Source organism: Rattus norvegicus, chromosome 4 (genome assembly GCF_036323735.1).
Source record: "Rattus norvegicus strain BN/NHsdMcwi chromosome 4, GRCr8, whole genome shotgun sequence".
NCBI lineage: Eukaryota > Metazoa > Chordata > Mammalia > Rodentia > Muridae > Rattus > Rattus norvegicus.
In genome coordinates, this window is record NC_086022.1 from 183,068,082 (window position 1) to 183,093,278 (window position 25,197).

Below are 25,197 nucleotides of genomic sequence, written 5' to 3' on the forward strand. Positions count from 1 at the left end.
GTGCGGCCCTTCAACTCTAATTTGCAAATGTGTCAAAAATATAACACCACCCTAGCATTCTATATGACCAACACTGCCAGGAACAGAAATCTTTGGTTATTTTCCTTCATATTATGCACACAAAGAGCATTATAAAGTTAGGCATTTCTCATTTACTTAAGTTCATACATAAAACTTATCAGAATGCTTTTAAGTACTAAAAGAATCTACCCTTTCATACGCCATAAATCCTGGCATTTTAAAATTTAGCTGTATTATGCCCAAGAGATCCTAAGCAGCCACAGTTGTATTATGTCTGAATACAAGGGGGCTTTTTAAATTTTTTTCTAAGTTTACTGAGATGGCATTTCACGTGTGTCAGACTGGCCTGGAACTCTGCACTACGTAGCCTGGGATGACCTTGAACTCTGGATCTCCATGCCTCTACTTCACAAGATCACTAACCGTCACACCTGCTAGAGAGAGCTCTTCTTTCAATGGAAACCTGTCCAGTCTTCTCATCCTGTGAACTTACACACTTCACTGTTACTCACCTTCAGCATTTCCTCTTGACGCATTGCACTGCTATGTTTAAATATATTTTATTTATCATATCATATTACCTCTTTGTAATGAAAATACACATGGATTCTTGTGTGTGTGTGTGTGTGTGTGTGTGTGTGTGTGTGTGTGTGTTGCAAAACATGGAACTCAGGACCTCATACACAGGGCTATATCTATTGCCCTTAATTATTTTTAAATTTCCTGGAACAATTGTAAATCTCTACATATTATATTTTAGTTATGTATTAGTATTCTGGTTATAATTCGCATTGTGATGAAAGCAGAAAGAAGCTAAACACTGAACATGAATGTGTACACGTTAGTATGTGTAGCTGGTCTACCTTTTCTCAGAAGAGTAAGAGAGTGTACCACACAATTCTAAGCCTTGTTTCCGCCTTTTAGACTATTCCCATGGATGAGAACAGAAGGATGTGTGTTACAGGCATGGCTAAATGCTTTGAACTCCAAAGTCAGGGGCAACTACCACTACTACTGTCTCACCTAATGTTTTATGATCTGTAATCTGACAAGTTAGCGAGGTTTGACTTTAATTTGGACAGAATGTAGGAACTTCAGTCTTTATAGCAGTTGCCAACCAGTCTCTCATTGTCATCATTTTACAGAAGTACGGAAAACGGCTTCACTAAGCCATGCTGGAGGACTGTTACTTACACTTCAAACTCTTCCACCTTTAGGAACTTTGCCCAGTCTAACATACTCAGAAAGAGTAACGAGAACTATCTTAATGATGTAATTGTTTATAAAGTGATTTTTATCCATCACTTCCCCCACATATAATATATATGTACATTAGATCCTCATGCATTAGTACTAATATACATTCGCATATATGTACATACACATCCTGTAGATGATATACACATGAGAGACTACGTACACACACATACAAATACACACATGAACACACACATATGAACACACAAACACACACACACACACACACACACACACACACACACACACACACACCAAACCTCAGGCTTAGAAATTTAGAATTCTGTTCACGGAAAACATCCATCACATACCAAATTGGCAAGACTAATCCTTACTCTCATCTTAATCAAATCAGACTTCTCATGCCAGTTCAAACAAACATTCTATGAGTCCCCATAGCCACTATTCCATTTCTGACTCAACATCAACACAGAGTACCACCTGGTACTTCTAACACTGGGTCATATTCTTCATCAAAAAAGAAAGAAAGAAAGAAAGAAAGAAAGAAAGAAAGAAAGAAAGAAAGAAAGAAAGAAAGAGAGAGAAAGAAAGAGAGGAAGAAAGAAAGAAGGAGAAAGAGAGAGAGGAAGAAGGAGGAGAAGGAGAAGGAGAAGAAGAGGAGGAGGAGGAGGAGGAGGAGGAGGAGGAGGAGGAGGAGGAGGAGGAGGAGGAAGAGAAAAGAAAAAAAGAAAAAGGCAGAGGTAGCCAGGAAACCCTTCTCTCTGGTGATGATGCCTTAATTGACAGAGGCCTCACAACACCAACACATCAACTGTCCTTTACAGGGGTCTTAGAAGTGTGCACTGCTGAACACAGTCAGATCACAATCTGTGAGCATTCCTTATCCAAATGAGAGAAGGGCAAAGGAAAGCAGGCTCCAGAAGAGAGCCAAAGTGGTATCTTCACTGAAAGTATGCTCTTGGGCAGATCTTCAAGGAAGTGTCCAGGTGCCCACATTGGCTTTACAGACCATTGTTTGAAAACCATGGTGCCCATCACTGACTAGAAGGCTTCATTCTCTGAAAACCTTGGGGTCAATGGCCCTACCAGAAAGCTGTTACCTGCCCAGAGCAACACACGGAGGAAATCAGTTACTTTTACTAAGACATGGCACAGTGGCTTTGTGGCGCTATCTCATGTGGTGCGTGATGGACCAAACCTTCAAAAGAGGCTCATAGATCTAAACTAACAATACCTCTTGAACAAAGTCTTCCCCACACAAAACAAGTAGACTTCTTATGGAGTGAGTCACTAAGTCCTTTTTCGTAACTTGGGAGAACGTCATTAGTCTAGCTTCCTTGACCCTTCCCCCCAGCACAAGCAGTTTCATACCATAAACACAGGCATGAAGCAGGTCAGGGATAACATCCCCTGATATCTATAAGCAGGATTTAATTTTTTCTTTTTTTCAAATAAAAAAAAAATCAGGAGTACTCTTTAGCCCCTATGCAAAGAAGCAGTTACATCCTGGGCAGAGCCAATGTGAACACTCAAAGAACATCATGGTACAGTAGAAGGGGTGCAGGGTAAACCTACACAGGGTGTGGACCTAATGAGCAGCCTAGCTGGTATAGCAGACGGACATCGTTTGGGCTGTTAGTGGCCATTATTTCAAGGCATCATTTATACTCACCGCCTCGGTGTGGACCGGGTGCACTGCAAAGAGCAGAGCTGTGACGAATGCCAGTCCTCGATTCTTGAAGACTGTTTTATCACAGGTATACATCAGCACGAGGGTCACCAGGCAGTGTAGAATGACGTTGACCGCGTGAAAGTAGAAAGGGTTCATGCCAGTCAGAAATATGTTTAGCCTGTTAAAAAGTAAAAATTAAAGGTGGAGAGGTCTATACAAGCCATAGCCACAGCATACACACAAGAGATCCAGCCATCATTTAAGAAGATACTTCATTTGCTAATAGCTTCCAGTGACTTGACATTTCATGCTTGTGGACCTTCCAGCTTTTTCCTATCTCAGAACTGACTCATCTACAGAAATCAACACAGAGACAGTTATGGTGCTATTCAGGGCACCTGGACCTCTTAAGGAAGGCAGACAGACAGACAGCGATCACTTTATAGCTCATGAAAGCCCCCTCTCCCCTTCCTGTCATTCTTGCTTTCACTTGACCCATGAGAGGGTGCCAAGTGTTGGTATCAGAGCCATGGCCACTGGAGATGGACAGAAACCAGGAGACTGCAACTGTGACTCAGTCAGGACAAACCAGGCATGAACGAGAGCTCTCTGCCACAGCACCACCAGGAGCCATATCTCCACATTCTACATCTGGAAGCTGCATCTACTGCCTCCCCATGCGGGACTCGTTAGCAATGCTTGCTACTACAAGCTGCAGCTGAGGCAACAGGGAGAGCAGACTCGCCATGAGGATTTAGTGTTTGTAATGTTTTTATTAATGTTTATTTATTTTGTGTGTGCGGGTGGGGGGGGTGGGGAGAGAGGATGAAGTGGAGTCTCAAATGAATGCCACTGCACACATGTGGACCTGAGAGTATAGCTTGTGGGAGCTAGTTCTCTCTTTCTACCACATGGGTCTCAAAGATCAAATTTTGGGTCATCGGGCTTGGCAAAAAGCCTTTAACCGCTGAGCCATCTGGATGACCAGGGTTTGTTCTTGTAATTCAAGTTCCCTCCCGTCTAGGAATCTGATTGTTAACAGTGTGGTAAGCCAACTAAAAGAGAACCATAAACAGAAGGGAAGTCAAATGCTCAACATCAAAAAAAAAAAAAAACAAAAACAAAAACAAAAACAAAAACAAAAAAAAAACAAAAAACAAAAAAAACTTAATGGTACCAAAATACACAGCAGCTACATCTACAGACATCTAAAGTTGCCTTTAATACTAGGATAAAATGTCGCTAACTAGATCTGTAGTGTGCAAAGTTTCTTCCTGTTGCTACAACCCTTTAATACAATTCCTCACGCTGTGGGGACACCTAACCATAAAATTACTTTCGTTGCTACTTCATAACTGTAATTTTGCTACTGTTGTGAGTTGTAATGCAAATGTCTGTGTTTCCCATGGTCCTAGGTGAGCCCTGGGACAAGGTCCTTCGACCTTTGAAGGAGTTGTGACCCATAGGTTGAGAAGTGCTGCTGTAGAGGCATAGAAGATTCCCAAACAAAACCTCTTGCTAGGTACTCTGGGCACAAACCTGTAATCCCAGCACTAGGATGGTTGTGGAAATAGATTTGTTGTGAATTTGAAACCAACGTGAGCTACACAGTAAAGCCCCTTCACAAAAATCCTGTCGAAAGACAAAAATTACTCTTATCTAGGGTGTCCTTGGGGCAGTGTGTCACAGCAGTTGATGGCCCACAACTCCCTGGCTTTCAGTCCATCACACCAAAACAACAATCCTACGTGTTTATCCTAGGGCTATTGACCTGCCTTTCTTACAAAAATGTCTTTGCCAAAACGTCCAACCAAGAATGTCACCCTTAGAGGTTCTAAATAGCCAGTGTGATTTGTACAGAGCTTGGACCTTCAGAACCTTAAACATCCCAAGCTTCATTTGGGCACCTGAATCTAAACACCACAGTTACTGTTTGTGGTGGTGTGAGAACTGTCACCCCCACAGGCCCATCTGTTTGAGCACAGAGTCCACAGCTGGTGGCACTATTTGAGGAGGTCATAGTTAGGAGGTGCATTCCTTGGTGGGAGAAGCATTTCACTGAAAAAAGGGTTTGAGAGTTCATGACCTCCCTTTACTTCCTGTTTTCCTCCTTCCTGTATGTAAATGAAAATGCGACCAGCCAGCTTCCTGTTCCATCATCCTGCTACACAATGCTTTCCCCGCCATTGTAGACTGTATCCCTCTGGAATGTAAGCCAAAACAAGCTTTCTCCCTTAAGCAAGTGGAGATGGGATTTCCCAGAGCAGACAGGCTAGCAAGACTAGACAGAGTGGTAATCTCCGAGTACAGGGAGCAAAGGAAACCCTTCGTGAATGTGTTCTGTTGACATGGGCACTGCCGTGCCAAGGATTCCAAAGCCTCAGCCCCATGGGGATGGCACCTAAGGGGACTTGCTGTGAGCTGACCCTTCTCTCACGCTGGACCTAATACACATGCTGAGGTTTGGGTGACCAGGGGTTATTGGTGCCGTCCATCTGAGGGAAGGCAACACTATCTGATCCTGGCTTTCTTGTACCCATGTCTGTGTCTCTGTCCTTTCTTTATTCCCTCAGGGCTTGTAGTCAGGATTGTAGGACTGAACCTGTATGAGTCATGTTAAATAGGTTTGATTGAGACAGGGCTCAGTCAGTAATGTAGAAGAATGACTGAGGATGATTCCTACCATCAAGCTTGAACTTCCACAAACACACACACACACACACACACACACACACACACACACACACAGAGAGAAAGAGAGAGAGAGAAATGGAAAAAAGGGGGAGAAAATGTGTACTTGCTGACTGACAATCCTAATCACAGAAAATTTCCATCATAAAATAAATATTTTTATACACATACCAACATGCCCATATCTTAGAGCATTATTTGTAAAATAACACAAACTAAAAGGAGTAAAAAGAGACACATGTAAGTGTGAGACAAAAATGCTAACAACATTTTCAAACATAACCTATCTGTGAGAAACAGCAAACAGAATCTCTGGTTCTGGAAGCCAACATGGGTGCACAGAAAAAAAGGGGGTTGCGTTTCATAATTTAATAGAAGAGGGGCTGTGATGGATGTTCTGCAGCTATGCTTTAACAGAGACATTTATCAAAATATCTTGAGGTCTGCCTACATACATGACAGCCTGGGATGGATTTGCAGCCTACACAGAGTGGGGACTAATACATCAATGTCCTCCTGGACTGAGACCTCCAGTGCCTGTCACAGTGCCCTGGTGTTATCTCTGATTGCCTAATGTCACTGCCAACCGCTCGAACGAAACTACAGAATCCACATTTACAAAGATCACAAAAAATGCCAATGCTGAGAGGAGAAAAGTACACCAGAAAACTGACTGAGATCAGTGCCGTAAGTGTTCCTGTCGACACCATGCTGGGTGCTGAGACACACTGGGCACAACAAAACTAACTAAATACGTGTGTCCAGATTAGAACTGTTATACACATACTATGGCCCAGAAGGGGTTAATACCCTCACCTGAAAAAGTTAATATTCTTCAGCCATGGAAGCAGGACAAATCATCAACAGAAAGACAAGGAGCCACAGAACTCCAGTTCATCGTGCCAGTTTATTCAACAAGACACGCTAGGTGTCAACCACACGAGGAAGTGCCCAGCAATACAAAGAAAAGATATGCTGTCTCCTCTCGAAGGATTCCCAGAGCAGTGAGAGTAAGAAAGGAACATACTCTGATGGAACGGCGGAGCTCCAGCAACGGAAGGACCTGCCAGGTCAGAGCTTTCAATGAGGGAAATGTTCCCCAAGTGGAAAAGAGAGGCAAGACCCATGATACTCACTGAGGGGCAGCAGAGCTAAGAGAGCATCTTACACACTGGGGTCACTAACACAAGGGAGCTCCAGGGTGGCAGGGGCCCTCTGAAATGGAGTCTCAGGAAGATGATTTGGGGGACATGGGGAACAGAAGTGATCAGAGAGCAGGGATATGATGTTTGTGAAGCTCACAGCTTTGCTCTCCAGTGTCTGAAGCAAGCCTCACTCATGGATGTCACATGGTAAGTCCTGAAATAGATGGCGGACAGACAGACGGACAAATAAATGAAGCACTGAGACAATGCACTTACTCTAAGTCTACCTGAGGGGAAAGCAAGGTCTAACTATACCAGAAACAGACTCCCCAAGGCCAGGTTCCTCCTATATAGTTTTTATTTCACCTTTATACCTTTTAATATACTGTTTTAATATACTGTTTTAATCTGCCAAAAAAATGTTTTAGAGCAGATGTCTGCATACAAATATTTCTAATTTATCTCAAAATATTAGAAGACTTGACAACTCCAGGCTGGCTGTGCTACAGGGGAACATTTGGGTACCTGTTTCATTAGGACAAATGTTCACAGTTAGCCAGTCTCCACCAGTCTCTAATGAAATCCACTCATTTATCACAGCACAGGATTTCCCTTGTAGAAAAGAAGACAGTAGATTGTTTCTTGGGTCTCTATTTAGAATCACAAATGGGGGATGAAAATATAGGCAGAATGACTATTGTTTAAAAACAAGTATATGCCTAGAGAAGAAGGTAGTACCATGGTCCTATAAATGTAGAGTACTATACGCCAAAGAACACGAGCTCAGTCGCTCAGTTATGCAGTCAACTGACACCTCCAGCAGCTGAGACTTCAACTTGCAGAGGTACCCCATGAGGCCTGTGTCTAGGAAGATATAAACATCACATTGTCCTTGGTACAGTGCAGCTCACATCCGAGGCATTTACAGCTCTCTGTCTCCTATCCTCTACTCCACCACAGTTCTCCTGAGAGGAAAGAATCAGGTAGCTTTGCCTTCACTGAGGCACTAGAGTGATGCTGTTGATAGGACAACTATAGAGTGGAGAAGCTGTGAGCCTTTTATTTCTGCAAGGTGACTGTGATCTACACATGTAGAGGAACTGCCATGGAGAGGAGCTTTCCAATGTTTGTGAAGGGGTCCTTGGTTACAGAAGTTTGAATGCCAAACATGGTAGGAACATTCATGACAAGTAGCAGAAACAAATCTGATGCCAGAGGACTTGGACTACACCAGGGTCATGGGTGTGGGCAAGCCATCATGCTGAGGGAGCTGAGTGAAGTAGACAGGGTGGTCTAGAATGTTGCCTGACCTATGTACCAGGGAAATCCCAGGGATGTGTGTGTGTGTGTGTGTGTGTGTGTGTGTGTGTGTGTGTGTATGTTGTACATGTGTGTGAGTATGTGTGTAAGAATGTATGTGAGAATGTGTTGTAATTATCTATGTATGTGAGACTGTGTGAGAGTATATGTATGTGTATATGAATGTGTGTAAGTATGTATATGTGAGTGTATGTCTGCATTGTTTGACTGTGTGTATGTGTATGTATGTGTATGAGAGTGTGTGGATGTCTGTGAGAGTGTGAGTGTGTGTATGAGTGAGTGAGGGGAAGGGCACAGAAGTAGATTGGAGCCACCACTGTAGAAAGTCTCCCCTCTGGCCCAGTTTCCAGAGACAGCTCACTCATGGATTTGGAGCATTCAGACTGAAGTTCAGGGGCTCTGAGAATGAACTCTGTATGTCCCCCAGCACAAGTCTCTCTTTCTAGGATGCATCCTGATTAAGTTTTGCCTTTCTTCTTCCCCTAGACTAGACTATATTCTTTAAAGAATGTAGAAAGAAAGTGAGAGTTTAACTAAGCTCCTGACTGTGAGAGGAGGAGGTGGAGAGCTGGCCCCTTCTGCCTTTGCTCTCCTTTGATGTCACATTATTTGACCTGACTTTTCCTGGGACCTGATGTGGCTGTCCTGGAGAACAACCAGTCTGATTGCTTTGAGTTCATGCTCTGTTCTCCTGGTCAGCTTCACAGAGTGACAGGAGGTTCAGAAGAGGAAGGGGGATCTCAGTCAGAGATGCCTGTTAAGGTTATTTGAGAGAAAAAAATCCTACTGCTTGTCCTAGTTCTAAAAGAGAAATAAAGCCTAAGTCAAATAAAATGAGAGATTCTTAGAGCTGAAAGGGAAAGATGGGCTTTTCCACTTCCAGTGCAATTTAAATTCATTTGTTTACTCAACAGAGTTCTTTTAGAATCTATTGTGCGCTGAATGCAGTGGATTTCAGTGATGGAGAGAAATTAGCTTCTTAAATCTCTGAAAAACTGCTTGCAACTCCTGAAGACAATCATTAGTGAGTTTTAGAAACGTGATTGAGCACCATCATGGTGGTACTCTCAGGATGATCTGGAGGCTGAGACACTGCTCTGGCTCGATGGTGTCACGGGATTGTCACCAGACTCTTGTGGGCCGTATGGGTCACCCAGATGCTTGTATCTCACTTTAAAGGTTGACCAGTTGTATTGGAGTTCTCTCGAGGTACTGAACCCATAGAATGTATACATAGTACAAAAGAGACTTATAGGGTTATGTTACATGGTAGGGGCTGGGTGACAATGGTGGAGAATCCTGTAGCTGCTCAGTCCCCAGAGCTAGGTGCCTGGGCAGTCCCCATCCTGGGATGAGGCCTGGAAGGTCCCAAATCCTCATTGGAAGGCCGAAGAAGTAGGATGTCAGCAGAGGACACACTCTGAAGCAGTAGCTGGCAGACCGTGTTTTGCTCTCCTTGGATCTCTTTGTGTCTTCTGTACTCTTTTGGACAAGTGACATCCACTTTGAGGATGGGTGTCTCCCCTCAACCCTTTCAGGAAACTGTCATAGAGGGGCCCTAGTTCTGTCCCCTAAGTGACGCTACATCCCATGGAGTTGGTGGTCCAGACAGATCAGCACACTTCAATGCTACTTCTCTCTCTCTCTCTCTCTCTCTCTCTCTCTCTCTCTCTCTCTCTCACACACACACACACACACACACACACACACACACACACACACACACACACGTCCCTGGGATTTCCCTGGTACATAGGTCAGGCAACATTCTAGACCACCCTGTCTACTTCACTCAGCTCCCTCAGCATGATGGCTTGCCCACACCCATGACCCTGGTGTAGTCCAAGTCCTCTGGCATCAGATTTGTTTCTGCTACTTGTCATGAATGTTCCTACCATGTTTGGCATTCAAACTTCTGTAACCAAGGACCCCTTCACAAACATTGGAAAGCTCCTCTCCATGGCAGTTCCTCTACATGTGTAGATCACAGTCACCTTGCAGAAATAAAAGGCTCACAGCTTCTCCACTCTATAGTTGTCCTATCAACAGCATCACTCTAGTGCCTCAGTGAAGGCAAAGCTACCTGATTCTTTCCTCTCAGGAGAACTGTGGTGGAGTAGAGGATAGGAGACAGAGAGCTGTAAATGCCTCGGATGTGAGCTACACTGTACCAAGGACAATGTGATGTTTATATCTTCCTAGACACAGGCCTCATGGGGTACTAGTGGTCACCAAACTTCTTTGTGTGACCTTCAGTTATGACTCCCTGCTCCCATCCCGTCTTTTTTTATAATTTTTTTTTCAGAGCTGAGGACCGAACCCAGGGCCTTGTGCTTGCTAGGCAAGGGCTCTACCACTGAGCTAAATCCCCAACTGCTCCCATCCCATCTTAAGATAGTTGAAAGCATATATAGGGTGAAGTCTGAGGTCTGCACCCAGGCAGGAGAATAGCAAGCTCAGCAGAAAAGTCAGTGTGCACAGCAGTGAGCATTCTTTTCCAAAAAAAAAAAAAAAAAAAAAAAAAACCAAAAACCAAAAAACAAAAAACAAAGCTCAGCCAGGAAAAGGTGGGGAGGGGAGTATAGCCCCTTTATCATTTCTTTTGTGCATGTGCACATGTATGCAGAGATATGTGTGCATGTGAATTTGAAGAAGAACTTTAGCTGTCATTCCTCAGGTGCTATCAACCTAGATTTTGAGAGAGATCACCAAATGGACTAAGCTTGCCAGCCAGCAAGCCTCAAGAATCTGCCTGTCTCTGTCTCCCCAGTACTGGCATAGTATTAATAAGTATGGTATTGCTACTGTGCCTGGCCTTTAAATAAATGGGCTCTGGATGATTGCACTCAGGTCCTCATGCTTGCAAGGCAAGCATTCTGAGCTACCACCGTGACCCTCTGTCATGTCTGATATCTTTCCTGGGTGTACACAGCTCAGCCAGATTCACTGAACACACCCATTTTCCTCTGGCATTCCCCATCTGTAGCTGTCTTGTGACCCTCAAATGCTTGAAAATGGTTTGCAGGGTCAACTTAGATCATTCACCCAATTGACAACATCTGGGTCAGCTGATTTCCCCTGTGAGGCAAATCCCCCACTCATTCTAGATCTCTTCCACATTACCTCTAGTTCTAGAGACAAACCAACAAATCATTACTTCATCTGAAGAAACAAACTATGCAACTGAATGGAGCTCAGTCCTCTCATCTTCACTATGAGAAAGCTACTCCCTGGGAAAGGTGCCAACCACCATCACTGTCTCCTTGGCACTCCAAGAAATAACAGATTAAAGAGAAGGACATTAGAGGGTGGGACACAGTGTGGGGGGCAGGGGGTGGGGGACTGGTGACAACACAGGAAGGAGAACATGTTCAAGAAACCTGTCAAGAGAAACTCAGCAAGTAACTAGAACTCAATGCCACATATCTTTGCTACAGTTGCAACTGAGCTGTCAATTTTGCCACATATCTTCATTACAGTGTTAACTGAGCTGTTAATTTTGCCACATATCTTAGTAACAATTGTAACTGAGCTGCTAATTTTGCACTTACTTTCTTCAGAAATGGTGTGCTTTCTAGCACACCTGGACACACTGCCATTCTTTCAGGATCTATCCACAGTTAATGAATAACCCAGACTAGGCAGAGTTCTGACGGAACTCTTGACTCAAATATCAGAGTCGGAGGCTTTATTCCCCAAAGCACTGACCAGCAGGCTATAAAACAGAAGCTTCCCCCTTCTCTCTTCTGTCCTTCAAGGACTCTAGAATACCTTGCATTTAAGGATTGTTAAGGGAATTGCTGTTTGATGGGAGTTTGATAAAAACAAAACTCTGGACCACGGGGAGCTAGCTTTGCCTGACTGGAGGCCTGGGGAATCCTAAACACACATTTGCCAGCCCTCAAGATGCCCCTGGTTCAGGGCATCAGGGTAGCAGCATGTACGAGGGAAAGATGAGCAAAATTGGTCGGAGCTCAGGGTTTTACTAGGGCTTCATTATTTGGTCCACTTGATTGACACACGACTGAACTCAGTCTGTAGTCCCTTCCCCCTCCTTCTTCAAAGGAGAGGCAGAGGGGCTATTTCACAGCTCAAAGCCCAACCCTCTACTCATTACATTTTTAGCACTGCCAGCACCGTCTAATGCATGGGGCCTACACCGAGTCACCTACTCCTTGGGTGTGGTGAACCCATTAGCCCACTGCGAATATGAAATTCCTCACATTGAGAGATTCCAAGAAAGAAGGTTTCTCTGAAGTAACCCAAACCAAAAACCAGACCAAATCTAGATGGCGATATTAGAGCAAAGGAAGTCATAGCCCAGGCTAAATAAAGTAAAAGAAAATGTAGCCGAGGCTAGTACATTTGACAAGACTCAGGTCCTGGTGCTTCATGTGGTTACTTTGTAGAAAGCAGGACATTGGCAGGAATGGATCTTAATCCTCCAAAGGAAGAAGAGGATGGACTTCATTCTGGGCTTTGCCTCCAGCCTTGAACTTGTGGTATGCACTCTGTAGCTGTTTATGCTACCCTGGGGGAAAGGGTGAATGGTGCCAGCCTAAGGAGGGCCGTTCTCTCCACACGATAACTGAGAGACACAATCCTCCTTCAACAGCCAAAACTGTGGCACACAGGAACCTCAGGAATCCCTGCACTTCTTCCTCCACTTTTCTCTTTGAGAGAACAAGGAAAAAGGTAAATTAAAACAGAAAACTGGAGCTGGAGAGATGGCTTAAGAGCACTGACTGCTCTTCCAGGGGTCCTGAGTTCAATTCCCAGCAACCGCATGGTGGCTCACAGCCATCTGTAACGGGGTCTGATGCCCTCCTCTGGTGTGTCTGAGGACAGCGACAGTGTACTCACATACACGCACATAAAATAAGTAAATATTTAAAAATTAAATTAATAACTAATTAATTAATAAAAGACAGAAAACCTGGCTGGAGTGGTTAAGAGCTCTCGCTGCTTTTCCTGAGTTTGCTTCCCTGTCATGAGGCAACTCAAAACCTACCCATCACTGTAGCTCCAAGGATACCTGACAACACAGGTCAGGCAAAGTTCTACGTGTTATAGACAGCTCTCAGAGCCGTAACAGAACACTGAAACCAGGAACAAAAATGGTGTCGGCAGTCGGCTTATGGAAGGACTGGATAAGGGCGGTCTTTCAAATGGCCAGCGTGCTGAGTGTCTGACTCCTAGAAGGTGGTTCAGACCAGTGCTACTCGGGGGGGAAAGGGTGAATGGGAAGAGTTCATGCCATGAGAGCTCCGACCTAAGCAGGGAAGGTGCAGTGCTGGACTAGTGATATAGGCAGGTGGAGTCTAGCTGGAGAAATAGAACACAGGGCAGGGGGTTCTTGGGGGCTGTATCTGGTCCCAGGTTCCTCTCTGTCTCATTCTATGCTTCCTGCTACATGTGGTGGCAACTCTTCTCTGTAATACCCTTCTGCCATGATGATGCTCTGCTTTACGTAGGCCCAGAAACCCATAGAGCCAGGCAATCATTCACTGTGAGCTAAAATATAACCTCCCTCCCTCCTTCCCTTCCTACTTTCCTTCCTCCCTCCTCTCTCCCTCCCTGTCTGCCTGCCTCCTTCCCTGTCTGCCTGCCTCCCTCCCTTCATCCTTCCCTTCCTTCCTTCCTCCCCCTCCCTTTCTCCCTCTCTGCCTCTGTCCCTCCTTCCCTCCCTTCCTTTCTTCTTTAAACTAATCTCAGGTGTCTGTCACAGTGCTGAAAAGGAGACTAACAGACCAGCATAAGAAAGTGAAAGTAAAACACAGGGGGTATACAGATCAGGAGTCCTGGGAATGCCTCTATGACAACGTGATGTCTGAGCAGACACTGGAGGTACAGAGAAAGCTGGCCCTGCCCAGCATGGGGAGGGCTTTCTAGGAGAAGACAGGACAGCCACAGCAGCAGTCTGCTCTGTGAAGGAGTAAAGGCTCCAGGGTGCTGGGTGGAGATGACAGCTTAGACCTCAGGGTGGAGTCCAGGACTTTGCAGTGAGAAGCCACGTCTTATCAGTGAGAGAGACACAGTACCATTCCTTTGGCATGAGCAAACATTCCTCAGTCCTCATAAAGACGAATGGCTAGACTCAAATCTGGAAAAAATAAGACTGTGGCTACAAAGAAAAATAGAAGGATATTTGTCGATAAAAACAGACTGCATTTGAAGGCATTCCCCGATTTCCTTTGGGGACAAACTTGTAAAAACCCCCACACTCTAGAACTCTGTTCCCAGCTTCCTATACAACCAAACTGAGGTCTCAACCATAAGACACGATCACAGTCTCTACCTCCAGGGGTTTTTTTTTTTTTTTTTTTTTTTTTTTTTTTTTGTCGTATAGAAGTTTCAAAGTTTGAGGGCTTTTTATTTAATATTTTTTATTGATTCTTTGTGAATTTCACATCATGCACCCCAATCCCATTCATCTCCCTGTCCCTTTGTACCCACCCTCCACCCTTGCAACCTCCTCTTGGAATTAAAAGAAAAAAAGTCTCCTAGTGGAAGCTGAAATGTGTGACAGTGTGTCCCTTTATCAACACATCTTCACTTGCAATGAGTCATTTGTCTGGTCCGAGGCCTCAGGCTCCTGCTACACCATCAATACTGGATCCTCTAGGGGACTCCTCTAAGATTTCCTGTTGCTGTCTTGTGTCATGGAGGTCCTGCAGCTTTGGATCTGCAGAACCAGCCCTTTTATATGTTTTAGCTCTTGATAGATGGGGTAGGCCAGCCCAACGACCTGCATTTGAGGCTGGTGATAGCTGAGTTGGTCAGCCCACCAGCTCTCCTGCTCCCACACCATCAGGGTGAGCTTTCCAGCACTGCCCTGGCTAGCTCACCCAATGCTGCAGTTGGCAAGGGGTAGATAGGGCCAGCTCTCCTGTCCTCATGCTGTAGGGGCAGCTCAACCAAGCCCACTTCAGCAAAGTCAACTCTGTTGTGCTGCCTAGGGCCTGCTCTCCCAAACCCTATAGACAGGGGCTGGACCAGATCTTCATGACCTCAGGACTGGGTGGTTTTGTTTGTTTGTTCTCTAAGACCATTTCCCTCCTGCCCCACCAGAGTTTTTACTGCCTTCAATCCTTTTTTTTTTTACTTGCCTGTGTCTCCATCGAGGAACACCCTGGCTACCTTAATCAAACATCCCAGACCATCTTCATTGTCTAGAATAGGACAGAGAGCAGTTGTCACCCTTGCAGAGAGACCTTGCAGAGAGACAGACTGCCTGTCAATGAGACCTCAAAGAGGACAGTAGGAGTAGACACAAGATGAACCTCTCATGGTTCTTGAGTGTAGGTGATGGTAGCTAATGCTTGCACATTCTTAGAGCTGGCAGAATGCTATGGCTACTCGATGCAAACTCCTGGTAAAATCTGTCATTATCAAGCATTCAAGCATTGTGGGCCCCCACAGCACACACGGCACAGAACACTAGCATATTCTATTTTTTAGCTCTGACATTTAAACCACCCACTTCACTTTTATGATTTATGTCAGCATCAGGAGCGCTCAGTAAAACTTTATAGCAAACAGTGATCTAATAGCCTAAACACGGAAAGAAAAACCAGGAGTTTAAGGTCCTGTAATTATCCTTAGCTTCCCCATCTTCAGTGCCGAAGACCTCGGGTTCTTGAGGCAGGTTCTGCTCACTGACTGAAATGGAAATTTCCACAGGAACTTCTTCCCAAGAGGATAAAATGAAAACGCTAAGTACCTTTTAAATCAATCAAAGCAATTTTCAAGGGGCGTTATGGGCACTGTGGCCTTCGATTCTGTCAGTTCAGTATCTACAGAGAAGCTTAATGCATTCCCCCTGATTTCAGAGGTAGTGTCCAGGGTGGGGAAGGATATTATGTCTTCACAGGAAAATGGATGAAACCAGACACCAGGAAAAACAACTATCAGATGTTTCCTCTCATAGGTGGAACTTGGATTTTATAGAGATACACACACACACACACACACACACACACACACACACGCACACGCACACGCACACAGCATCCAGGTGAGCCTGGAGAAGAGGTAAGGGACCAACGGGTGGGGCAGCCAGGAGAAAGGGGAGAACATGAACTATACAGGATACACTTGAGTGAATGAGTGAAAACAGTCTGTGTGAAGACCCTCTGACCCCAGTTATGTACACTGAATAAACACCAATAGAAAAGAAATTAGGGATAAAAACAAGCAGAATCAAAAGAGAGTGAGGTCTGTGGAGTAAGGGAAACACTGCTTTGCTTCTCCTTCCATCTAAAAATACTCCTGTACGTCCTTGCTCACGAGTGTTTGAGAAGACTGGGCGTGAGGTCTGACGAGTTAGCACCACAGATATATCACATGCCAGGATACCCCTTTCTCACAGCTCTGAGGCTCCATCTTGACGAGGAGAACTTGCGGAAGACCTGACTCTCATACCTTCGCTGGCACCCTCAGCAACTGAGGAGGAGCTGAGGGAGGCTGCAGGCCTGCAACCGAGCTTCTGACGTCACCACCAGGGGTAGTCAGCACGAGACCTCACAGCCTGAAAACCTGTACCAACCTTCAAGCCTGATCATGGCCACTCCACTCCCACCTTCAAGACCCCTCAGAAATGTCTGCTGGGGCCAGCCCTCACTCAGAGTCGCCCTAGGAAGGGGGTTCTAGAAGCAGTCCCAGTGTAGGTAGCTAAAGTGATGGAGAACAATCCCATCACACCTTGTGGACCCTGAAACTGTTATGATCTGGTAAACTCCTCCTCAGTCACCTTGATCCTTTATGTGAGAAACCTGATCAGGCTGGTTACTAAACAGGTGTTATTCTTTATACAGAGCATTGCCAGGAGAAAAAAAGAGAATTATGTATGACTTGATTATGTTTGCTCTTAGGGAAGGTGCTATCTCCCAGGCACTATGTGACACTCATTCAATGTCTCGAGGATATAAACTTACTTTTACTAAAAGGAGAAAAGACTTTAAATATTGATTTGGGGTTCTCTGAGAACCCCAAAATGAGAGAAAAATGGATAAAGTACGGGACAGCTACAGAGCAGCATACCACTCCGAAGTGAAAAGGAATGAACTCTTCACTGCACACAACTGTCTGAAGAAAGCTCTGGAGGAATGCTGAGAGACAGAGAGATGAGGGCGGGGTCTCAATAAAGCATACGTTAAACAATTTTGCTATATGACATTGAGATGACAGAACTATAGAGATGGGGGATTAGTGGTCGCCATGGGCCACGTGGGTGTTTTATTAATTAGGTGTTAGAGCTTAGGTGCTGCGATGGGGAAGTATAGAGTCCACGAGATAGAAGTGTTCTAGGCATTGTGACTGTGGTAGAGTTTCAGAAATAGATGCCTGTCCTAAAACTGCAGAGAACTGAATATACACCAAGATAAACAAAATGCTCATTCAAAAGCCAATGAAATTTAGGGGGTGGATGTATCTCATAGATTATATCAACATTAATTTCCTAGCACCCAGGAAACACCCACAATGGGCTGAATATTCCCACGTCAATCACTCATTAAGAAAGTGCCTTTCAGGCTTGCCTATGGCCTGACATTATGGAGGCATTTTCTCAATTGAAGTTATCTCCCTCAAGACGACTCTAACTTGTGTCAAGTTGGCATAAGAACCAGCTAGGACACTAGGCCAATGCTTGATCCAAATAAAACAGTTTTCCTTCTTGCAGGTTCAAGTTATGTAGATCTAACCAGGCATGGTGACTCACGGAATGTGTAATCTCAGCCCGAGGAAGCCGAGGCAGGATTATGATCAGTAAAGAGATAGCCTGAGCTACATAGTGAATCCCAAGCCAGCCCAAGCTATGGAGTGAGAGCATATCTCAAGAAACAAACAAACAAAAAACAAAAACAAAACAGAACAGAACAAAAACATTTAAAAAAGAGGGAGAGAAGGTAAAGAGAAAAAAAGAAAAAGAAAAACTTAAGCTTCTTGCTGCTACACATTACATGTGGCACACCTCATTTACTGTAGAAGAGTTGGCCACTCTAACTGAAAGGGACCAAAGAGCAGAGGGGACTGGGCTGCTGCTGCTGCTGCTTTCTCTTTCTCTTCCAGATGAGGTAGCTACTCCAAGTCACACCCTGCTGCTCTCTAGACTCACAACTCAAATGGCTCATTAAAAAAAAAAAGGGGGGTGTGGGGATTTAGCTCAGTGGTAGAGTGCTTGCCTAGCAAGCACAAGGCCCTGGGTTCGGTCCCCAGCTCCGAAAAAAAGAAAAAGAAAAAAAAGAGGGAGAGATTTCTCTGTGTCTCTACTTGCTTTCTATTGCTGTATAAACACAACACAACACACACACACATTTATATATGTAGACACACACTCTGTATGTGTGTACGTGTGGGGTGTGTGTGTGTGTGTGTGCGTGTGCACGCGCATGTGTAAAAAAAGGTTTATTTACCTTACACATCTGGACCACAGTCCCATCATTTAGGGAAGTGAAGACAGGAACCAACATGGAGGTGCGCGCTTACTGGCTTGCTCAGACCAGGAACGACACTACCCACAGTGAGCTCCCACATCAATCATTAATCAAGGAAATACCGGCCCAGGTTCACCTACAGACCAATCTGATGGGACCATCATTTCTCAATTGAGTTTTCCTCTTTCTAGATGACCCTAGCTTGTGACAAGTTGAGAAAGGAGAGAGAGAGAGAGAGAGAGAGAGAGAGAGAGAGAGAGAGAGAGACCAAACAACCAAAAAAACAACAAAAGCCCAAAAACAACAAAAGCCCCAAACCAAAGAACAACCGTCTTAGACACCATATCCTTCCTTTCCCCTACTTGGCCGCCCTGCTCATCCCCACCCTCTTTCTATCTCCACCTCCTTCCTCAGGTTGGGGTTGGGGTATGAAGTCAAGCTAGTGAGAAAAGGTGGAGTTGCTCCACAGCCCTTCCTCCTCTGCCCTGGCGCAGTTCCTATTAGGAACTATTAAAAGCACTTGGACAGCCAGCACCTTACCATCCTCCAGCAGGCATTCAACCCTGGCGCTTTAAATGGAAACTGTTCAGGCCAGGGACCAGGGCAGGCTTCAGGGCTGTAAAAAGCCCGCATGTGGAGTGCAATGAGCTTATACACCTTCAAATTAATCAACAGCCTCACCCAGTCCATGAAAACGCCTATCGCCCATCCAGTGTAAAAGGAAGCGTTCCTAGTTTTATGGTTTAAAAAAAGTAAAAAAAGCACTTGGGAAATTAAAAGGGCTGAGAAACTCTGCAGTCAAGCCTATCTTCGGGATGAAAACTGACACAACTTTCCAAAGATAAATGTTTATAAAACATCTCCTTGGGAGTCAGACGTGTTATTTTCTCGCCCTCTTTAAAACATTGGTTTATTTGAAAGAATTACGTGAAAGCCAACTGCAGGTTTTCCTTTTCTCTCCAAAGCCCTGGGCCTGAAGGCTCGTGCTAACTGTTGTTTTGCCAGCTGTCCCCAGAGATCAGTGCCATAAACTATGGCTCCTATGACAAAGATTTGAAAACGAGTTAATACGGGGCTAATACCCGGTGAGCTGCTGTGTCCTGCCAGCTCAAACGCGGAGTCAAGTTACAGTGAATGGAGTTCAGCTGTTTGGTTCCAACCGGTCCTTTCCCCAGGATTTAAGCAGATACACCACCCTACCAATGCGTACTCTCGGTCCGAACTCGCTACTTCACACCAGGAATGCTGAGTCACGGTTCCGGAGCTGGGGAAGGGGCTCTCTGCGTCCCTCCACCTTGCGCGTTCTCTCAGTGTGGGTCCCGGGGGCTGGGCGCAGCACCGCGGATGCAGCGGCTAGGGCTGGAGATGCTCGAGTTAGGGAAGCTATCAGCAGCCCAAGTACGCAAAGCCGGCTGCTCAGAGTAGGGTGCCTGACCCTTCTCCCCAGCTCCTGCCTGGAACACTCAGAGCCCAGCATCTCGAGGAGCATCCTAGGCCACCTGATCCGGTGCTCTTTACTCCTTATCTGCCCAGCAGTACAACCTCCCTGGAGAAGCTGACAACTTGGAGCATCGCCACCATCTGGAACCCGCTAATCCCGAGTAGGAAAGACTCCAGTGAGAAGTCACGTCTGCCATCCCTGAAGCCCCGGAGATGTAACAGGGAGAACTCGGTCCCAGCTCCGCACCCAGGAAGCGCGGGAGATCCTAGGTTTAGCTGGGAGGACAAGGGGCAGAGCAGAGATCTCCCTGAGTAGCGCGGAGAGAACCCAAAACAGAGCCAGAAGAAAACGGTGTAGTGCTTCAGCACCGGAGCAGAGCCTTGAGAACCTGAAGCTATCCCGAGTAAGGATAAGAGGCAGAATCAGGAGGATTCAGGACTGAACCTAAAGCAACAGGATCAGACTCCGAACCGGGAGGACCAGAGCGACGAGGTCTCGGGGCAGAGCGGAGAGAACCTCCTTCAGAGAATCTGGGGCTGAGCTGACAGAATACTAGAGTCTGGAGGGCCTGGGACAGACCCTGGAGGACCCAGAGCCTAGCAGAGAGCACTTAAGATAGGAGTATCAAGCATAGAGCCCAGAGAACCTGGGGCAGAAACTGGAGGACCGAGCAGGACACAAAAGCAAGCGTAAAACCAGGCTGAGCAGCCAGAACTCGAGGTAAATCCGGGAGAATCTGGCTGACGGCAAGAGGACCTGGGGTAGAGCCGGGAGAACCTAGCTGAAAGGGGAGAACAACCTAGAGGAGGTACCGAGGGACCTGTCAAAAGTGCCCCCGCAGTGCCATCCCTTCTCCAGGGACAGGTGTCTAGCCCCCAGGACACACAGGGCTCACCTGAAGGACAGCACGCATAGCGGCCGATAGGACTTGTGGCTGGTGCTGTCCGCCAGGCCCTTGCCCCAGAAGTCGTTAGCGAAGACAGCCCAGCGCAGCGGAGCCCCGGGTCGCACGTCGGGGTTGTTCACGATCGCCCACACATCGTCGTGCACAAACTCGCCCCGCAGCGAGCGGCCGTAGCAAAGGCAGCTGGCCCCAGTTAGCAGCGCCGCGGCCCCGGCTGGAACCAGCCCCCAGCGCGGGCGCCGCGAGGGCGCGCGCTCCCCGCCGCCGCGGTCCCCGCGGGTCACCAGCATCGCACCGCCCGCACGGCCGCTCCCGCGCGGCGCGCATCCTCTCCGGCCGGGACCCGGGCGCGCGGCGGCCTGCTTGGCTCGGGCATCGCGCGCCTAATGTCCCCGCCCGGGCGCCCGGTGCTCCGCCGCCGCGGTGGCCCAGCTGCAAATAAACAGCGATCCCCCCGCCTCCCCGGGCCATCGCCGCCGCCTCCGCCCACTGCGCATGCCCGCTTGCGCGCCTCCGCCTCCTGGATCCTGGGACCTGAGGTCCCCAACACCTGGCCTCTACCCGCTGGCGCTGCGTCCCAGACGGCCAGAGCGCGCAGGTGGAGTGGGTTGCTGCAGGGCTTGGGGGGAACACTCGAGAAGGCCACCCAGGGTCCCACCCGATACGCCCAGCTGCTCTCCCAAACCTGTTCCCTGCCTATCTCAGCTTCGGAGGGGCAGATCTCCGCCGCCTCCCGGCCGCAAGTCAGCAGGCTTGTCAGGTACTCAGTCTGCACCCCAACACCCTCTCTCCCAGGAGGCGTGAGCGATTCGACACCAGCAGGACAGCTAAAAGACAAGGCCAGCACCCGCGGGGCTTGAAGTCTTCCGCCGTGCTATCCCCAGACCTGGGAATGCAACGCGCGCAGCAGTCCCTTTCCCCAAAGCCCAGGGGCGCATCCTGGGCTGTGGACTGTCTCTTTGCCCGTTTCTGCAGCTGCTTATAAGCCCCGGGTTTATTTCCATACGGGAAGCTTTTCCTTTTGTTTTTCCCCTTAAAGTCTTAAGCAACGAGGGAGGCGCCGAACATTACTTCTGGCTTTCTTTTGGTTTTGGTTTTGAGACACTGTCTTAGGCTGTCATTCAGGCAGTCCCGGCATTCAGGATATGGGAGCCAGGCTGAGCTCTAATCCTAGAATACCCCTTGCCTCAGCCGCCCAGGCCAGCTACTTTACCTGCTGTCTTACTGGTTGGATCTCTTGGGTATAATTACTGTCTTCTGGGTAGTGCATGCAAGACTGCCTTCACCCTTCAATACAAATTAAAACTATGAGCCTTGGCATTGCCTCTGGCTCAGAAACTTCCTGTCTTTCTCGAAATTGTTCTACTTTTGAATGCCAATCAAAATAAATAAATGAGTTACTCTAGAAAAACACGGATTCCTCCTAGTATTGAAAAGCCCATTGGTTTTTTCGGGCCACTTTTGAATGGACATGGCTTTATTACTGAAATTAACTGAGACTTCTGTACAACCAGACCCCAAACCTCAAAATAAAGTCGTCATTAAAACAAAACAAACTTTTGACCATCAAGAAAAGGAACTTGAAATGTGGAGGAGAATCTGTTCTTCGAGCCTCCCAATGGTTCCTTAGTTTTTAACACCGGAGCATTTAGTGCAGCAGTTCCCAAATTAACAGGAACGTAGTTGGAGGCAGGGTCCATTCTCACCTCTTTTGATGTTTTGCTTATTGTTGTGTTTTTCCCGGCTCAAAACGGGTGAGAGAGAAGCAAAGCTGAAATCTTGTGTGCTAATGACAGCTTTCTTAGAACATCTGACCCTCAATGACTGCCCTAGTGCACAACGCACCTGTGTCTTTTGCTCCCTCCATAGTAATAAAAAAAAAAAATGGCTGTATGTTTTCCTGGTGCACATTGTGCTAAGGAAGGGTAAAGGCACAAAAGAGTACCCTGTGTGGTGTGTGTGTGTGTGTGTGTGTGTGTGTGTGAGAGAGAGAGAGAGAGAGAGAGAGAGAGAGAGAGAGAGAGAGAGAGAGAGAGAAATTGACTGTCATGTCTGTGTGAGAGAGACTGACTGTGTGAGAGACTGTGTATGTGTGGAGAGCAGTAAACAACACAATACGGACATTTCCCAACCAGGTCAGCAGAAAAATGACACCACCTTGTGGAAATAGCCACTGGTCCTGTGTGTGTGTGTGTGTGTGTGTGTGTGTGTGTGTGTGTGTGTGTGTGTGATGAACAAGAGCTAACTAGGGACAATACCCTAAACCCAGGAGAGTGACTCCAAGAACAGATTCTGTGGCAGCTCACATCTTCTCAGCATTCTTTCACAAGAGGCTCACCTCCCTTCATCACAGCAGTTTGGGGTTTTAGGTGAAGCAGAATCAGAGTTGCCATTGACAGTGATCTTAATGGAGGGGACCAGAGCTGAGACTCCAGAGAGAGGGAGAGGTATTTCAGGAAGCTTAGCATCCATGTTCAGCATGTGGCATCTAGGCGCTGGCTGCCTCTGGTGTTCGGTGACATTTTCACTATCACCACTTCAAATGATGGATTTGGAGTTCATTCAGAATCAAGACAGTCTCTAAGTCACAGAAAGCCCAGAGCTTTCTGGTTTGGTGTGAGAGCCATCCACTGCACAGAAATTTCACCTTGAGGGTTGGATTTGGACTTTGTGACAGCTCTGGGAAGCACATAATCCATGCTGGACCACGGACACTGTGGTGCTCACGTTGCTAACCTTGAAGCTCCATTGGTTGGACGTATTAAATGTGTTTCAACTTATGGCATCTCCAGTTCCCAACACATCTGTGTTCAGAGCATGTACTGTGAACTGAGTGCCTCTAGAAAGATTCTCCCGGAGGCTCATCATTTCCTGACCCAATCGTGCTCCGTGCCGTAGGAGGCCTGTGTCCGAGAGCAGGTGCTTCTTGTTCCTCTCTCAAGGCATAAAACAACCATCTCCACTAATAAAGGGCCCAAAAGGAAATTAGATTTAATATCTCACTGCTTAGTCTCCAATTACAGTTAAGAGCTTGGTAATTGCAGGAATACCGCCTTCTTAGATATCTGTGTCCACCCAGTGCAAGCTAAAACAAACGATTCCACGGCGCCTTTGAGGCTCAGACAGGGTCATTCGTAAACATGACGGGAATAGGATGACTGAACGGTATTAGCACAACACTAGAAATAAATCACAGGTGAGTCAATATTTTAATGAAACAGATTTCAAATTAGCCGTTAAGATTCTTTGCTTGGCCAAACCTTAGTGAGGGTTCACAACCATTCCTCAGGACTCTAGATGCTGTCCGTTTCCCTGTAAAACTCCAGTTTTGGCAAAGAGACTTCTTAAATTGGATGACGCTGAATGTCTGATCGGGTTTTTATTCACCATCCACTCGGTAACTTCTGGCCACCTTGACTTCAAAATAATCCTGATAGATCAGTGTAGCCAGAATCTTCTTCTACCTACTACTTTTCTTGATACTATGACAAAACAGCTGAAAAACGCAGCTATTGGGAGGAAGGATTAATCTAGATAACAATCTAGGGAGACAGAGTGAAACCTGGCAAGAAAGACTTGGGGGTGAAAGATAGCAAGAACTTGCTTTATCCCAGAGGAACAAGAAGCAGAGATAAGACTGCAAGTAGGTCTGGATTATGGAAGTCAAGGCCCGTCCCCACTGGCCCTCTTGCTCCAGTATGGTTTCACCTCCTAGAGGTTTCACAGTCTGCAGGAACGGCACCAAGATTCAAACCTTGGAGGGACATTTTGCATTCAAAGCTCAGCACCTTCTTAACTCTGACACGGTAGTTTAGAAGGACCCCTTCCCCTGACACCCTACCCCAGCACGCACATACACAACTCCTGAATATGAATTCCCAGTTGACTCCTGGCTGCATTCAGTGTTGAGCCTGATCCCTTCCCCACAGAAAGATCTCGTTGCCATGGTTCTATGCCTGTCACCATTATTCTGAATAAAGTCATCCTGACTGTGCTTTAACATGTATCGTTCAATAATTTGTTCTTCCTTGAACAAAGACCACTGTGATTTTCTTCATGCTAACAATACTCCCCAATCAGGTAGGTTAGATACAGGGGACCAAGTGCAATGTTACAAATGCAGGCATTTAGCAAAATGATTGACAACAAAACCTAAAAATACTAATTTTTGATCTCTAGTAATTTAAGTATTATCTGTTCTTCAACCCTGTGGGCAACAGGCAACCTGTGCTCCCAGACTTGACCAATGCCTAGTCAGGTAAGTGTGAGGCAGTCTGGGGTGCCACATGTCTGGGGTGGTGTTCTTCCCGGATCCCAGACTGGTGGCTGCAGAGGCTGCATCCCCAGGA

General features: G+C 46.5%; 1 protein-coding gene across 6 annotated transcripts in view; it reads right to left on the reverse strand.

Annotated features, from left to right (window-relative positions):
• Tmtc1 (transmembrane O-mannosyltransferase targeting cadherins 1) overlaps positions 1–21,327 on the reverse strand; it is a 215,059-nt gene extending 193,732 nt beyond the window's left edge. For 5 of the 6 annotated variants that reach the window (XM_039108900.2, XM_039108899.2, XM_063286869.1 and 2 more), the window contains exons 1-2: positions 20,840–21,327; positions 2,912–3,089 (exon numbers count right to left, since the gene is read on the reverse strand). In XM_039108900.2, coding sequence (XP_038964828.1) covers positions 2,912–3,089; positions 20,840–21,138 — 477 coding nt within the window. In that variant the 5' untranslated portion in view covers positions 21,139–21,327. The remainder of the gene's footprint in view (positions 1–2,911; positions 3,090–20,839) is intronic. The other variant, XM_063286870.1, reaches the window with a different exon arrangement.
• Between the last annotated feature and the right edge of the window lie 3,870 nt (positions 21,328–25,197).